Source organism: Rhinopithecus bieti, unplaced genomic scaffold, assembly GCF_001698545.2.
Source record: "Rhinopithecus bieti isolate Rb0 unplaced genomic scaffold, ASM169854v2 scaffold_32955, whole genome shotgun sequence".
Lineage (NCBI taxonomy): Eukaryota > Metazoa > Chordata > Mammalia > Primates > Cercopithecidae > Rhinopithecus > Rhinopithecus bieti.
Window position 1 is genome coordinate 1,803,388 of NW_016814423.1, and position 18,145 is coordinate 1,821,532.

The 18,145-nt window shown below is 36.4% G+C and overlaps 1 protein-coding gene across 1 annotated transcript in view; it reads left to right on the forward strand.

The window, feature by feature from the left end:
• The window catches only part of VWA8 (von Willebrand factor A domain containing 8), a 384,129-nt gene that overhangs the window by 193,007 nt on the left and 172,977 nt on the right, over positions 1-18,145 (forward strand). The window contains exon 21 of the mRNA XM_017850208.1: positions 8,702-8,778. Within this exon, the coding sequence (XP_017705697.1) occupies positions 8,702-8,778 (77 nt within the window). The remainder of the gene's footprint in view (positions 1-8,701; positions 8,779-18,145) is intronic.

Sequence of the window (18,145 nt, forward strand, 5' to 3'; positions counted from 1 at the left end):
CTCTAAGCATTTGCTTATCTGTAAAGGATTTTATTTCTCCTTCACTTATGAAACTTAGTTTGGCTGGATATGAAATTCTGGGTTGAAAATTCTTTTCTTTAAGAATGTTGAATATTGGCCCCCATTTTCTTCTGGCTTGTAGAGTTTCTGCCGAGATATCTGCTGTTAGTCTGATGGGCTTCCCTTTGTGGGTAACTTGACCTTTCTCTCTGGCTGCCCTTAACATTTTTTCCTTCATTTCAACTTTGTTGAATCTGACAGTTGTGTGTCTTGGAGTTGCTCTTCTCAAGGAGTATCTTTTTGGTGTGCCTTGTATTTTCTGAATTTGAATGTTGGCCTGCCTTGCTAGGTTGGGGAAGTTCTCTGGATAACATCCTGAAGAGTGTTTTCTGACTTGGTTCCATTCTCCCCTTCACTTTCAGGTACACCAATCAGATGTATATTTGGTCTTTTCACATAGTCCCATATTTCTTGGAGGTTTTGTTCATTTCTTTTTCCTTTTTTTTCTCTACACTTCTCTTCTCACTTCATTTCATTAATTTGATCTTCAATCACTGATACCCTTTCTTCCAGTTGATCAAATCAGCTACTGAAGCTTATGCATGCATCACATAGTTCTTGTGCCATGGTTTTCAGCTCCATCCGGTCATTTAAGGTCTTCTCTACACTGTTTATTCTAGTTAGCCATTTGTGTAATCTTTTTTTCAAGGTTTTAACTTCTTTGTGATAGGTTCAAACGTCCTCCTTTATCTTGGAGAAGTTTGTTATTACCAGTCTTCTGAAGCCTTCTTCTCTCAACTCGTCAAAGTCATTCTACGTCCTGCTTTGTTCTGTTGCTGGCAAGGAGCTGCGTTCCTTTGGAGGAGAAGAGGCTCTCTGATTTTTCGAATTTTCAGTTTTTCTGCTCTGGTTTCTCCCCATCTTTGTGGTTTTATCTACCTTTGATCTTTGATGATGGTGACATACAGGTGGGGTTTTGGTGTGGATGTCCTTTCTGTTAGTTTTCCTTCTAACAGTCAGGACCCTCAGCTGCNAAGCTTATGCATGCATCACATAGTTCTTGTGCCATGGTTTTCAGCTCCATCCGGTCATTTAAGGTCTTCTCTACACTGTTTATTCTAGTTAGCCATTTGTGTAATCTTTTTTTCAAGGTTTTAACTTCTTTGTGATAGGTTCAAACGTCCTCCTTTATCTTGGAGAAGTTTGTTATTACCAGTCTTCTGAAGCCTTCTTCTCTCAACTCGTCAAAGTCATTCTACGTCCTGCTTTGTTCTGTTGCTGGCAAGGAGCTGCGTTCCTTTGGAGGAGAAGAGGCTCTCTGATTTTCGAATTTTCAGTTTTCTGCTCTGGTTTCTCCCCATCTTTGTGGTTTTATCTACCTTTGATCTTTGATGATGGTGACATACAGGTGGGGTTTTGGTGTGGATGTCCTTTCTGTTAGTTTTCCTTCTAACAGTCAGGACCCTCAGCTGCAGATCTGTTGGAGTTTGCTGGAGGTCCACTCCAGACCCTGTGTTCCTGGGTATCACCAGTGGAGGCTGCAGAACCACAAATATTGCAGAATGGCAAATGTTGCTGCCTGATCCTTCCTCTGGAAGCTTCGTGTCAGAGGGGCACCCAGCCGTATGAGGTGTCAGTTGGCCCCTTCTGGGAGTTGCCTCCCGGTTAGGCTACTCAGGGGTCAGGGACCCACTTGAGGAGGCAGTCTGTCCATTCTCAGATCTCAAACTCTGTGCTGAGAGAACCACTACTCTCTTCAAAGCTGTCAGACTGGGACTTTAAGTCTGCAGAAGTTCCTGTTGCCTTTTGTTCAGCTATGCCCTGCCCTCAGAGATGGAGTCTACAGAGGCAGGCGGGCCCCCTTGAGCTGTGGTGGGCTCCACCCAGTTCGAGCTTCCTGGCCTCTTCGTTTACCTACTCAAGGCTCAGCAATGGCGGGTGCCCCTCCCCCAGCCTTGTTGCTGCCTAGTGGTTTGATCTCAGACTGCTGTGCTAGAAGTGAGCAAGTCTCCGTGGGCATGGGACCCTCCGAGCCAGGCATGGGATAGAATCTCCTGGTGTGCCATTTGCTAAGACCATTGGAAAAGCGCAATATTATTAGGGTGGGAGTGACCCAATTTTCCAGGTGCCGTCTGTCATGGCTTCCCTTGGCTAGGAAAGGGAATTCCCTGACCCCTTGTGCTTCCGGGGTGAGGCAATGCCTCGCCCTGCTTCGGCTCACGGTCCGCGGGCTGCACCCACTGTCCTATACCCACTGTCCGACAAGCCCCAGTGAGATGAACCTGGTACCTCAGTTGAAAATGCAGAAATCACCCATCTTCTGCATCGCTCATGCTGTGAGCTGTAGACTGGAGCTGTTCCAGTTTGGCCATCTTGGACCCTCCCTCATAATTTTTTTCTGATTACCAAAGTAATATATATGTATGGAGAGAATTTGGAAAGTAAGAAATTTCTGGTGATCATTAGCAGTGATTTCTTATTTTGTTATAAGACCAAAGAATATCTTTGTAAAATAGTATTTAGAGATTAGCTTGTCTAAACCCTCTCTACTCAAATAAGCAAATCTAAGCTCAGATGGTGGTAAAAATTCCCACATGAGAGGGATAGCACAGTGTATTTTTAGGCATTTAAGCAAAGAATTAGAAGGTTCAACATTAGATGGGATTTTTTTAAAGCAATTAAAATTTATTTCTTGGTTTACTATAATGTTAGTTTATTTTATTTTTTATTGTAATTGGTATTTGTTAATGACATTAATGTGGTGACTTTTCTAACAAAGAAATTAGTGCCTTATGCAAAGAACATCTCTATTATACAAACTGAACTAACTTTATGAAAATTATTAAAGAATTGGAGGGAACTAAAAGAAGGCCCACAGTTAACAAGTTTCAGAGAACATGCAAAAAAGCTGAACATTGGCAGTGGCAAATACTCACCTGGAGTCCATTTTTTAAAATTGCTGAAGAAAAGATCTGGATTTGCTTCCTCACTGTTCTCCCTTCTGAACCTTAGATAACATGCAGGGAGCTCCCAGACATGTGTTGTAGGTGATTTTACAACCTTAAACTGACTGATCTTTGACTCCATCACATTTAGAGACCTGAATAGGGGGATGATCCTGGCCTCAAGAAGCAAGGCTATCTACCGGCCAATGACCTGGCACATTGCTAGAGTATACTGGTGAGAGAGAGTGGTTTAGGAACCCAAAGGAGGAAATCATTCTCGTGCTGAGAGTTAAAGGAGAGAAAACAATGGGACAGATAGGCAAAGCTTTGGAAAAGTTGGGACATTTCATCAGAAGGCTAGGTGGGGGTAGTGGAAGATGACAGACAGATAGGCAAGGATGAGCTGTTGTAGTCAAAAGAAACCACATAAGCAAAGACATGGATGTGGAAGGGTATTTTTTAGGAGACAGTGGCTGAAAGGAACTTGTTTGAGTGAGTCACAAAGGGTTGATGAGCATGCTTGTGAGTTTATCTGCTGTTGCAGGGATCCCTCAAGGCCTATCACAAACCCTTCAGCCTTCAAGTCCCAACATTTAGTCCAAACCCCATTCCTAGACTAATTTTCTCTTGGCCTGTTTTTCATTCCTTTTTAGCTTTTTTCTCCTACTCCATTTCTTTCTTTCTGTCCTCCTTTGATGGAACATGGATAGAGTTTTGTACATTCTTTATTTTTTTCTTGTCCAGGAAGAAAAGCCCCAAAGTCCCTTTGCTGTAAAGAATTTTATTGCTAATCTCTCTGAGGAAACAGGGTAACTAAAATAATAAACCTGAGGAAGTTATAAGAGTCCCAGAATCCCTCAGAGTTCTTAAAGTCAAGGTCCTTGAGCTTTTCTCTCAGAAACTGGACGCATGCTTACTTCCTCTCCTTGGTTTGACTCCTGTCTGTGGGGCTTCACGTAATTCCTACTTCTCCTAACCTGGTAGTGAAAGGGCTGCCCAACTCCTGCTTCTGTGAAAAGCCTTCTGGCCAGTACGTTGTCATGAAAAGCACAGTCCGGCAGAACAGAATGATAAATGTTAGCGTCATTCTCATGAGATTATTTTTATTTTTTAGGATCTCTTATTCCACAAGTTTCTTCTCCCATTTCAAATTTTCACTTACTAAATATTATTCTCAATAAGAGTTAATGATATAAAAATTTATCTATTTCATGTTGATTTTACTGAAGGATACAAATTACACATATATTAAGGGAATTTTACTAGTAAGTAAGCATAAATATGTATAGGAACAAAATGAAAATGTTAGCAGATTTTTTAAGCAGTTGGACATTGGCTGATTATTGTTTTCTGAGTCTCCCAGTGAGAAAAATGAGCATGTGTAACTTTATAATGGAAAAATAAGACACTATTTATGTATTTATTCAATTAAAATAATCCAGAGAATTTTCTATTCTAGGCAAAAACTGTGATTAGAAGGAACAAGTCATTATAACTGTTTCATTTTGCTCAGGATATTTACAGAAATTCTTTCCTAGATGATGCTTTCAGCATTTCCTCAAAGGAATTATCAGAGCTTCTTAAATGAAGTAGTAAGCAACTTGATGAGATCTCTGTTTTAGAAAAATAATTAAACAAATTGGGGATTGTCTTGTTGTAAATCTGGAGGTGGGAAACCAAACCAAATTAGGCCCTGTCCGGTAGTCTGGGGAGGGGATGAGCTACCCTTGAACTGAGACAGTGAATTGGAGAGGAAGGAGCAGATATGGGAAGCAGACACTTCAAAGTAAACATATCCAAAATTAAACTGCCTTTTATAGCTAGACTTCCTTTCCCCACCCAGCTAATTCAGTTCTTCTCCCCTATTTCTTCTGTGACCTGCCATTCTATTGCCCAAGACAGAAATTTTGACTTCGTCATCTCCTCATCCTTAACTGCAGGCCCTCACTAAGTCCTGTTGGTTCCTCTTCCTAAATATCTCTTAAATCTATTCATTTCTGTCTATCCCGTAGTTTAGACCACCATCATCTCCTGCTTGAATTTTAAAGGAATTTCAGACTGCTTTCTTGCTTTCTCTTCTGCTCTCTACCAGACTCCACCGTACCATTCTGTCAGAGCAATTTTCTAAAACTGAAACTCTGATCCTATTATTCCTTTACTTCAGTGGCTTCTTGGTGCTTTGAGGAAACAGTTCTAACTCTTTTAAGTGGCTTCCAGGGCTTTGCCAGACTTAAACCCCACCTACCTTTCTAGCCTGGTTTCTTACCACTCCCTTTCTCACTTTTCTCTAGCTTCTGACTTCTTGCAGACCTGTCCAGCTCTCCAGCTGACTGTTACCCACGAGTCTTAAACATACTGTTCTACCTGTAACACTCCCCTTTTTCATCTTTCCCTGTACCTCTTTAATTCCTTGATATCTCAATCTAAACATAACTGTGCAGTCGGCCTTCCTGAGCCCTTAGGTTAAATCTTCAAGCATCTTGGATTGTCGTATGAGGACACTATCTATTATATGTGTTGTGTGTGTTCCCTACTAGACTGTAAGCTGTGAATATTGTGAGAGGCTGTAGCTGTTTTCTTTACTATTATAGCCAGCTCAGCTAGTACAGTGCTGTAATATTAGGTGCTCAAATAATTGATGAGTTAGGCAAGGAAGTGAGAGAGGGAGAAAAGAAGGGAGGGAGGGAGAAAATGTTGGAAGGGAAAGAGGAATGAAGGAAACAGAAGGAATGGAGGGAAAGAATAAAACTAAAAGTTTTGCAGGTAGGGACTGCAGAGATCCTAATGACATTTTGCATGAGGTCAGAGGGGGAAAAATGAAGCCATCAAAAATATTCTAGCATTCTTTTATTGAGCAGCTGAGTATGTGGCAATACTGTTATATGGGGTTGAAAAGAGACAAAATAGGTTTGGGTGGAAGGATAATAAGCATCTGTTTCAGAAGTTCAGTTGATGGTTAAGAATAGGGGATATTGAATGAAGCTTAGAAAAGAAGTGTGAGCTGTATGTGATGACTGAGGTCATGGTAGTGGGTAGTATTTCCCAGAGAGAGAGCATATGGAGCAAGACAGCTGAGGTTTGGGGTTCTGGAGACTCCAACATTCAAAGAGACACAGCAAAAGAGCTCCTTAGTGGCAGCTGGGACTCAAACTACATTTATGGGACTTGTGACTCCTAAATCATGCCTTGCTCAGAAGGAATTTGAATAAGCATGGCTATTTAATAACTTCAGAGGTGGGGAGGGAGGAGGAACTCCTTGATAGCACATTTTCATGACATTTCTTCCAGGAAATCCTTTGTATTTCTGACATTGTAATGCATTTAGGATGTCTGCTTTTTCTAGGATTGTTGAATTTAACAGAACGAATATATTAACACAGACATTTTACTCATCTGAATTTATCCATTTAAAAATTTATATTTATGGTCACATGCCATTTAAAGTTTCACATACCGGTTGTAATTTACATACAAATATGCAAATGTGATTTTCCTCCTTTGTGCTTCTATGCTAGGCTTGAAACTATTTTGGGTGAAATCCAATTAGATACTGAAAAGATTCCTAGAAGACGAAATTATCCATTGTTCTAACTTTAGTGAATTTGTCAATTTGACATTCAGCTCCGATAACCTTGAATCTTTTGTAGGTGAAATAATTCACTTTTAAAATTTATCCCACTTTATTTATTTATTTATTTATTTATTTATTTATTTATTTTTACAGGTGGAGTCTTGCTCCATCACCAGGCTGTAATGTAGTGGTGTGATCATGGCTCACTGCAGCCTCAAATTCCTAGGTTCAAGAGATCTTTCCACCTCAGCCTCCCAAGTAGCTAGGACTACAGGCATGTGCCACCATGCCTGGCTAATTTTTGTTTGTTTGTTTGTTTGTTTTTGTTTTTATAGAGATGGGGCCTCACTGTGTTGCCCAGGCTGATCTGGGACTTCTGGGCTCAAGTGATCCTCCCACTTAAGCCACCCAAATCTCTGGGATTGCTGATGTGAGTCATGCCCCTGGCCCGTTCTTCTTTTATAAGTCCGTAATTTCAGCATCCTTATTAATATGGTCACCACTTATATTTTACCAGAATCTTCACTCCTTTTCCAGTACTTTGAAAACTCCCTATATTTGTTTATTCACTTGACAAATATTTATTGAACGCACTCTCAGGCACTGTGCTGAGCTCTGGGGATATAGTGATAAGTAAAACAGACATGGTTTCTACCCCCTGTGGCACTCAGTCATACCATTTCAATTGATTTGAATGTCTATCCTTGATGCTTGTAGAATGTTTTTCTTCACAAGATGTTTGAGTATATAGTAAAAATACCAATAAAAATGCCTGCTTCCCTATTGGGCTTCTGCTATTGGTGCTGCCTACCATACATTGCCCCAGTCTGCCTAATAATTTCTTTAGGATGGACCTAGAATTGAGGAAGGAGATAACTTAAGGCCCAGATTAGCAAAATCAGTTTCACACTGAAAGAAAGATATTCCATAATGCAGGGACTATAATTATGAGCATCAGAATCATATAGACCTGGATGTGAGTCCTGGTTTCACTAGAATTACCTGTGTGTGACTGTGTGCACAGTGCTTACCTCTGAGCCTTGGTTTCTTGATTTGTGAGGCTGAAATAATTTTAACCCCTACCTCATGGGACTGTTGTGATGATGAAATGAAATAACCCATGAAAATACTTACCCTACAGCCTCGCATAGTGTAGGTTAAGTGTCCCTTATCTTAGATGCTTGGGACCAGAAGCATTTCACATTTTAGAATATTTGCATATACATACCAGTTGAGCATCCCTAATCTAAAAATCCAAAATCTGAAGTGCTCCAATGAGCATTTCTATTGAGCATGACCTTTGAGCATCTTGTTGGTGCTCAAAAAGTTTCAGAATTTGGAGCATTTTGGGTTTCAGATTTTTGGATTAGTGATGCTCAACCCATATAAGAATCAGTAAGAGTTATTTTTGCTAGCATGTATGATACGAAGTCAGCTTTTAAACTATAACTCTTTCCACACAACCTACTTGTTAAAAGATTTACACCCCATTAATTGTATTTCACCTCTAAGTGAAAACTTTGAAATAGGGAAATAGCATGGGGGGTGGATTCCATTTTTAACAGTCTGTCTTCTACAAAGGGATAGCAACTCTCAGCACCAGTAAGTGGTAAGGAAATGAGGGCATTTCTAGGAAGAGTACATATAGTTGAGTTTTATTAATACACTAGGTTTCCAAGGTTTTAAAGGACTTTAAAATAGGATAAAAGGAAAAGAAATGAGTGTTTGATTCTAATAGAAAAAGTACAGTATTATATTTACCTTTCTGTAGCTGAAAATCATAATTCTGAAGAACTGATTAGAGAAACCATTGTTTTATACTTACTTGATCACCTTTGATGACATCCTTCAAATCTGAAATGGTTAATACTATAGGCATCTGCTGTGATGCCTAGACTTCAGTGTAAATTTACAGAACAGAAAAATCAATATGTAGAAGGCTAATTTATGGATTTCCTTTCAAATAAGAATGGCTTAGGACTAGTATGTTTAGAAATAAATTTTTTAAACCCTCATGTCGTAGGAGATATTCCGTATATGTTTGCCAGTTTGATTTTCATGAATGATAAACTAAAACAGTAAAAAGGTGAGAAAGCAGGTTTTGGTAAAAGACTTTTCTGGTTTGGCATAAGCTTATCTCCGGAAAATAGCCTCTTTTTGTTTAATGTTTTCTGTGTAATTACAGGGTGTAGGAAAAAACAAGATTGTTGACAGATTCCTTCACCTGCTCAACAGACCCCGAGAATATATTCAGCTACACAGGTAAGACTATTAGACCCACAGCCTCTTAAAAATCTCATTTAATCATTTGTTTCCCTCCTGGTACAATTTAAAAATACTTTCTTAAAGACCCATTTTATAAACCAGTTTTATTTCTGTTCTTCTTGCTCTTTTCTCTCCTTTAAAGGTAATAAAACCATGCAAAATTTATTTTTAAAGTGACTAATGCTTTATAAACATGAATTAATAGATATTCTGTGGACGGAAAGTGATGAACATTACATTCTAGGAACAGATCTCATCAACATAAAGGCTCTTAAGTTAGAAGAAAAACATGTAGGATCTAAGCCTATTCTCTCACAAGCAGCTAAAATAGCTCACAAGGAGAAATAATAAACTATGTGAATCTCAGGTATGAGATAAGGAACCCAGAAATCTGGAAGAAGTATGTTATTAGTTGTCTCTTTGCCTTCCTTAAAGTTACTTTTTGGGTAATTTTATATGGTTAGAATGCTGGTTCAGCTTTTAATCAAACAGTTTTCTCAATATGGGTCATTTTAGCTTTATGAATGAACCTGTTCTAATTTTAAAAAATGAAACATAAATGACAGATCCACTAAAACAAAACAGAAAGATAAGTCAAGAAATATATCAAGTAACGAACAACTTAAAGCTAACTTAGATTGTTAGTGTTTTAATCCCAAGAAGTAAAAAGTACATAGTATAATAGAGCCTTGAATTGAGTTATAAGAGTTAGTTTCTGGTTTGGGTCTTTTCACTAAGTGATTATCAGTTCTTGAGAGAGAATTGTAGGAGAATAAAGGGCAGAGTTAGTGGGTCAAAGGAGAAAGAAGAAAGGACCCAGGAAAAGCTGAGATATGGTGAAAAACTGCCTTTTGGGATTTATACCTCTGACCATGACGGTAGTGGTGCCGGATTGGCCCTACCACAATAAAAACTGTAAAACTGAACAAAATTCACAAACACTAGGAAAAGAAGAACTACTAGGGATCTTTGATGTGAACAACTACCAGAGCTCCTACATGACCAGGAGCCTTCATTAAATACCCCTGGTATTCAGAAGGGTATTTACCTTTTAAAGTCTATGTTTAGAAGTAGGACTGATCTATCCTTAAAGTAAGAGTTACTCCATACCTATCCTTACAAATTTTAAAACTAAGCCCTGATAAAGAAGGATACTTGCTATTTAATATTATTTTGAAAGTTTTGTCTCATACAAAGTGGCTTTAAAAATAAAAATAATGGGTATTTGGGGAGGTAGGTAGGAATACATTGAAAAAATCAAGGTGATTCAACAGTAAATTGACTTCATACCTGAACAAAACTTAACACTCAACCAAGAAGACCACAAAATCCAAACACTCAGCAACATAGCATTCGTTGAGTCAAGCATTCAACAGGAAATTACTAGACATACAAAAAAGCAGAAATATTGGTCAATAGAAATAGGCTAAAAATGACAGGATGATGGAATTAGCAGACAAGGACTATAAAACAGTTGTCATAAATAGATTCAAACATTTAAAGGGAGAAAAATGTGAACATAATGACAATAATTGGAAATTCTTAGTGTAAAAATGACAACCCTAAAAAAGCAGCTTCACATACACACAATTGTAGTCTCAAAAGAGAGGAGAAAAAAATGGGACAGAAAAATATTTGAAGAGATAATGGTAGGAAAATTCTCAAATTTGATAAAAAAGATAATGTCACCAATCCAGGAAGCTCAATGAACTTCAAGCAGAATAAACAAAAAAACACTACATGGCATGTAATCAAATTGCTAAAACTAAGAGAAAAATCTTTAAAATTACCAGAGGAAAAAAGACATATTACCTATAGGGGAACAATGATAAAAATGCTGACTTCTTCTGAGAAATAAATATGAACCACAATTCAATTGAAGTGCTGAAAGAAAAAAAGATCAGTATAGATTAGTATATTTGACAAAAATATTCTTCAGAAGGAAATATAATGACATTTTCAGACAAAAACTGAGAGTGTTTTTTATCAGCAGACCTGTATAATACAAAAAAATAAAATTACAATTCAGAAGTTCCTATGAACATAGATGCAAAAATTTTTAACAAGTGTTAACAAATCAAATTCAACAATATATAAAAAGGATAATATGTCATAACTAAGGAGATTTTATCTCAGGAATGTAAGGCTGGCTGAACATTTAAAATCAAATAATATAACACATTTACAGAATAAATAAAAAACCATATGATCCTCTAATTGCCGCCAGAAAATCATTTGAGAAAATTCAATATCCATCCGTGATAAAACATCACATAAACTAAAATATCAGGAAACTTCCGCAATCACATAAGAGGCATCTATAAAAGCCTATAGCTAACTTCATATTTAAAATGAAAACTAATGTTTTCTCATGATTAGGAGAAAAGACAAGAATATTAACTACTCATATTATGCTGGAGGTGCCAGCTAGCACAATAAAGCCAGAAACCTTAATAAATGGCATGCATGTTATTTATAGATGACACAATTGCATGAATGTGTATATAAAAAATCTTCAGAAACGTATAAAAAAGGTGTTACAACTAACAACCAAGTTAAGCAAGGTCATAAGATACAAGGAAAATGTACAAAAATCAATTGTATTCCATATATATATATATATATATGCTAGTATATACACCAATGGGAAAAAATTTAAAAATACTGTTTACAATAGTGTAACGAATATATTTAGGAATAAATTAATTTAACATAATATATGCAAAATTTAAATTTGCTATTGTTACTAGTGTGTAACAAGGTCAACAGACACCATTATTTCTTCAGATACTTCTAACTTGCTGATGGCTGTTTGAAATGGAACTGAAGGTTATCTGTTTCATACTCATGAGATGATGAGCTTCTGTCATAGTAAATTATTCCCCTTATCTTCATCTACCTCAACATCCCCCTCAATATCCTCAGTATCTCTGCCATATAGTGTTCATTCTACATTATTTGGAAATAGAAGGTATTCTTCTTTGTTGTTTACAATACATTTTTAATCCTGATTTTCTGCTACCATCATTTCTGCCAGTATTAGAGAATTCTAGTTACAAAGCTAGATCCATGAATTTGCCAAGCTAAATATAATTATTCTCAATATGTTAGGCATTAAATGTTAAGAATTTGTTCCCTAGAAAGCCCTCTTCTCATTGTCATATTACTTGTCCCCCACATTCCCACTCATAACTTTCCATGTTTCTTTCTTCTATCACCCATCATTTCATTTCCCAAATTTTATATAGGTCAACTACATATTTCAGAAAATTTCTAGCCTTTTCAAGTGCTTTAAGAATATAGGTTTTTACATGTTCTCTTTTATAAGTGGGAGCTAAACATTGAGTATTCATGGACATAAAGATGGCAGCAATAGATAGTGGGGACTGCTAAATGGCAGAGAGAAGGAGGGGAGCAAGGATTGAAAACTAACATTGGTTACTATGTTTACTATGTAGGTGGCAGGATCAGTCATACCCTAAACCTCAGGATCACATGATATAGCCATGTAACAAACCTGCACATGTACCCCCTAAATCTAAAATAAAGGTTGTAATTATTTTTTAAAAGAAGACTAATACTGATTTTAAATTCAGCTTCATCCAAATTTTACCACACTAGTTTTATATCTTCTCATGGTTCTTTGTATGAATGATGAATTATATAAACTTAGAACTTTCAACTCAAAAAATTTTTAAACATTTGTCCTATTAAAACTACAGGGCTGTGTATTATAGGAGATATAGGAAGAAATAAGGAACATAATCCTACAGGAGCTGTAATTACTTGTAATTATTTCGATCTTCTATGTTCCCCTGAAACACTCTCTTTTTTTCCCTTGTCCTTTAAGCTATTCAATTAGTTTTTCCTCTCACATGGATAAAGTTGGAAATATAATGAAAGAATCAGAATTTTCAACTAGTTTGCTAGTTCTTGCTTGAATAATTTCTATTCGTAACATATCATAGTTCCAATTTTTGAGTTACAGGGCACCTAGCAAGACCAGTGTTTTGTATTTAAGGATGATAAGTGAGCATTGCAGTTCATTCTTAGCAGAATTTGTGCTGTTTTGATTGCATAGTGTTTACCTCCTACTGTAGACTGAGGGTTCCTTTAAAAATATTTTATTACTTGACAGTTTTAATGTATATACAGATGCTACTTAAGTGTATAGTATCAATTTAGAGCAAAACAAATGAATTTAAATTTAATATTTTAAAATAATCAAGGAAAAAATCTTTTATTCTTAAAGATGGCTTCAAAAGTTGAAATTGTCATTGAAATTTATACTCAGAAAAGAGGAAGTCACTTTTTATGAGAATCACTTCACCATGGAGATGTATATACAGATGCCATATAAGTATATACTATCAATTTAAAGTGAAAACAAGTGAATTTAAATTTAATATTTTACAATAATCAAGCAGAAAACCGATTTTTTTCTTAAGGATGGCTTTAGAAATTAAACTCAGCTCCCAATATAATACCCTAGGAGAAAGAAAGTCATTTTACATGAGAGTTTCTTCATATCATGAGGGCAGTTTCTCCATTCCTTTATTTTGAACAACAAAATATATGTTTAGAAAGATATATTAGGCTGAACTGCCTCAGTCAATTCTAATTTTAGATTATGGTCATTTCTTAACCAGCAAAAAAGGAGACAATGAAATATAACAAGTATTAGTGATTATTTCTAGGTGTATGTTACCACCATTATCTTTATAAGCAGGCCTTTTAGTTGCGGATTCATTATGTTTATTAGCCATACAAAGTTCTGATAAATGTTGTTTTAGGATCTGTTGCCTCTAATTATTGGCATAAAGTTATTTAAAATATCATCTTATGATATTTTAATGTCCTTAGGCTCAGTATTGATATTCCCATTTTTATGCCTGGTATTGGCTATTTGCCTTCACAATCAGTTTTGCCAGGAGTTTATCAATATTATTGGTCAAAGAACTAACTTTTGGCATTGTTGAAACTCTCTTTTGTATGTTTTGTTTCTATTTCAGTAATTTCTGATTTTATCTTTATTATACCCTTCGTTTTGTTTTGTTGGATTTCACGTGTTCTTTTTTAAAACTTTTTGATGTGAATGCCTAAATTATTGATTTTCAATCTTTAATTTATAATATGCTCATTTGAAGCTATATATTTTTGAGCCTTTCTTTGGGTCTCAGTTCTTTCATCTCTGACTAAGAGGAGCAGTTGGGGTCATTTATATAAGAATATCTTTCTTAGCTTTGTATTTGAATATCTTTCATTGGGCAAAAAGAAGACAGTATTCACCATGCTTTTAAAAGTTAAAAGGATTAGAGATACCGTGCCTTACTTTCTGCCTAGAATGTCTATAATACTAACCATTTGTTACAAAATAAGAAATGATCCATAAATTGTAAAGAGTTGCATGCTGCTAATTTATATTCTATAGTAATATAGACATTGGCTAGATAAAAGTGTAGATATGTTATCTATGAAAATAAATCATAAATTGAAAATATAATAAAAAATTCAAAGCTAAATTTATATTTTATAGTACCCATTACTATATTATTGATTAATAATAGTATTACAAGTAAAATATCTATTCATTTTAATAAGGGCCCTAAGTATCTCCAACAATATTGGTTATTTACTATGTAAAGTTGGAAGTGAAATGTCTCGATTTCTGTTTAAAATACATACATTACCCAGTTAAAATGGCTTTTATCCAAAAGTCAGTCAATAGCAAATGCTGGTGAAGATGTGGAGAAAAGGGAACCCTTGTATGCTGTTAGTGGAAATGTCTCACATGGTGGCAGACAAGAGGAGAGAGCTTGTGTAGGGAAACTCCCCTTTTTAAAACCATCAGATCTGGTGAGACTTACTGTCACGAGAACAGCACAGGAAAGACCTGCCCCTATGATTCATTTAGTTCCCACTGGGTCCCTCCCACAACATGTGAGAATTCAAGATGGGATTTGGGTGGGTTCACAGCCAAACCATATCAGCACCTGCAAAAATTTAAAATTAAAAAAAAAAACATACATTAAAGATTTTTTACTAACTAGACTGACAATCCTACTAATTTCAGTGTGGGAAATTTATTATTTATTATATACAGCTTTAGGGCTACATTTGCTATAACATTTCAGCTCATAAAATTGCTTTAAGAGAAACATATGTTTAAAAGACCTAAAAAAGGCAGTCTATAAAGAATGTTTAAGACTTCTCTAATCTATGAGATAATCCACTTAAGATCTTTACTTTGTTTATTTTAGATTCCTTTCAATGGAGTTGTGATGTTACCATCTAAATAATTAGTCACACTTAGTTTATGAATGTCATTTGAACAAATTAGTTATAAAAGCCATTCAAAACATAATCTTGATAAGTAAAACTGTCAGCACACATACACAAATAAAACACAACCAGTATACTTTTAAATATGGCCATGTTATGTTTTGATAATCAGATTTCATAAAGCCAGCAAGCGGGGCAATTCATGTATTTAGTTAAAATCAAGATGTCTGAAGAGTATGATATAGGTAATTTAAAAGATTAATGAAAGTAATTACTTTTGTAAGTATACATTTACGGAAGGGAATATATGACTCCCATTTGTGAAGTGAATCTATTTACTTGATTTTCTATGATGTTATGTTAATTTGACATTAAGAGGACACTTGAATATGTTAACTTCTGTAGCTGTATTTCCTCCCTGGTTAAAAATACATGTCTATATTAAAATCAGACTTATTTTAGGGCTCTGAAATACTTATACTGCCAGAGTTTTTTTCATTTGCTATCCTTCATAATTGAAGAGGACAGCACAGGTCCAATCATTAACATGACCTATGCTCTTGGTTATTTTTCTAATAGCGGTGCTTAGACTGGGAGATCCCAGGTCTCCCAGGATAGCCCCAACTTTCTCTTTCAGTGAGACTTTCTGCAGATATTCTCAATTTACTCCAGACTATTTAGCGTCCTACTCACAAGTTTTGAATTTGTAGCATGCCTGCTTTATTCCTCCATCTAAAATGTAGCTCCTTTCTCCCCCAGCCCTTCAAGGTTTGGTCCACTATAACTTCTACATAAAACCTTTTGTGATTTTTCTTCATTCTGGGTGTAACTGTTTGTTCCCTCCTCTGACACTCCACAGAATTGAATTTGTATCATTGTGATAGAAAGGGCATGGGTTTTAGAGATCAAATCCAGTCTTTACTAACTTTTCTGAGCCCTCAACTCCTTGAGTCTTAATTTCCCTGCCTATCAAATTGAAATAATAATACCTTGCAGGGTTTTTGTGAGGAATAAATGAGAGAATGTGTGCAATAGGCCAACCACAGTATCTGGCACCTTTAGGTGCCTAAACATTTAGGCAACATAGTAACTGTTAGCTTCTTGCCATATACCCTGCTTTCTTATCAAACATTGGTTTGCACTGTAGTAGTTTCTGTATCTTATTTCCATCCCCTCCCCTTTGCCCAATCATGCCTTTCCAACTAAATAGGGAACTTTTTGAGGGCAAGAACCTGGTTTATTCACTATATGTTAATTCATTCACCTAATATCTATTCATTTTGTTTGGCAGTGTCTGTTTTAGGCACTGGATGACGTATAGATGATGATATCCATCTTGACCTGGTACAGCTTGCTTGTCAGTGGTGAAAATGCATCAACATTTATGGTACAGTTATTGCATATAAGCTATGATAGAGCATGTGCAGGTGCCATGGGAGCCTTGAGGAGGCTCAACTCTCAGAATACATGTCTGTGGTATGGTAGAAGGTGATAGGGAAAAGGTAGCACTCAAACTGAGTCTTAAGGGATAAGTAGGAGTTTTCTAAGTGGAGCACAGAGAAAGCAGCATTATGGTTATTAAAAACAGGCAGGTCTTGAATCACAGAAAACACTAGGAAGTGATCCAGATCATATTGTTGGTGCTGAGCAAACATATTAACAATGAGAGTGGAAAGAAGGGACTATTGAAATAGGTTTACAGGGCTAATTTCAGCCTTTATAACCATGCAGAGGGTGAGGGGAAAGAGACGTTAACGATAACTCCTGTGTGTGATCTACCAATCATGAGGCAGGTACTTGGTGTGGTTCTTAATTCACAGCAGATATCCAGTAAGTATTTGTTTAAATGGCTTGGTATGTGCTAATTTCATCTGAAACTTCCAGGTCAAGCTCCCCTGTGGTCAGCCGTGCCTACTGAGGAGCACTAATGCTTGTTTTAGAATTCAGTAAGGTTAATTCTACATACATAATAGATCTTTAACTGTCATATAAGTGCTCTAACCAACTCAGGTCATTAAAATATTGTATCATGGATGGTTATTGTTAAAACACTTACTTTTCCTCTGTCATAGTTTTATACTTTTTTTTGTGAAACCAAATGAAGTAAACCATTTAGCAAATTCCGCCCTCTTAAAATCAAACATCCTGGAGTGAATGATGACATGCTTTACAAAGCACAGCATAATTCAACATATGAGGCTCCCTTCAAGCTGAAGAAAACTGAATGTGACAGTATAAATTTTGAAATTCACAAAGTTATGGAGGGCACATAGAAATACTGGCAGAAAATAGAAAAAGTAAAAGCTTTCTGAAGTCTCCTGGAAAAAATGATTATTGAGTCATCACAACATTCTTAGCACTGATAAGAACGCTGGAGAACTCGAGCCCTGTCCAATGTCAGCTACTGCACAGAACAGCCAGGGTGCTCCCTCTTTCTCATCTTCCCCATTAAAAATTTGAAAAGGCTGTTTTGGAAACATTTTTATTAGCAATTGAGCAGTAGTTTCCATTTTAAGAATGGCTTCTATTGCCTCCCCCTTTTTAATTTTTTTACAAATTATGCCAGTGCCTCTACTTTTCCATGTAGATCTTTAGGTTTGTAACAATTTTTGATTCCTCTAGATGATCTCCAAATTGATGTATTTTTTTAAAATTATACTTTAAGTTCTAGGGTACATGTGCACAGTGTGCAAGTTTGTTACATATGTATACATGTTGGTGTGCTGCACCCATTAACTCGTCATTTACATTAGGTATATCTCCTATTGCTATCCCTACCCCCTCGCCCCTCCCCACAATAGGCCCCAGTGTGTGATGTTCCCCTTCCTGTGTCCAAGTGATCTCATTGTTCAGTTCCCACCTATGAGTGAGAACATGCAGTGTTTGGTTTTCTGTTCTTGCAATAGTTTGCTGAGAATGATGGTTTCCAGCTGCATCCATGTCCCTACTAAGGGCACGAACTCATCCTTTTTTATGGCTGCATAGTATTCCATGGTATATATGTGCCACATTTTCTTAATCCAGTCTGTCACTGATGGACATTTGGGTTGATTCCAAGTCTTTGCTATTGTGAATAGTGCCG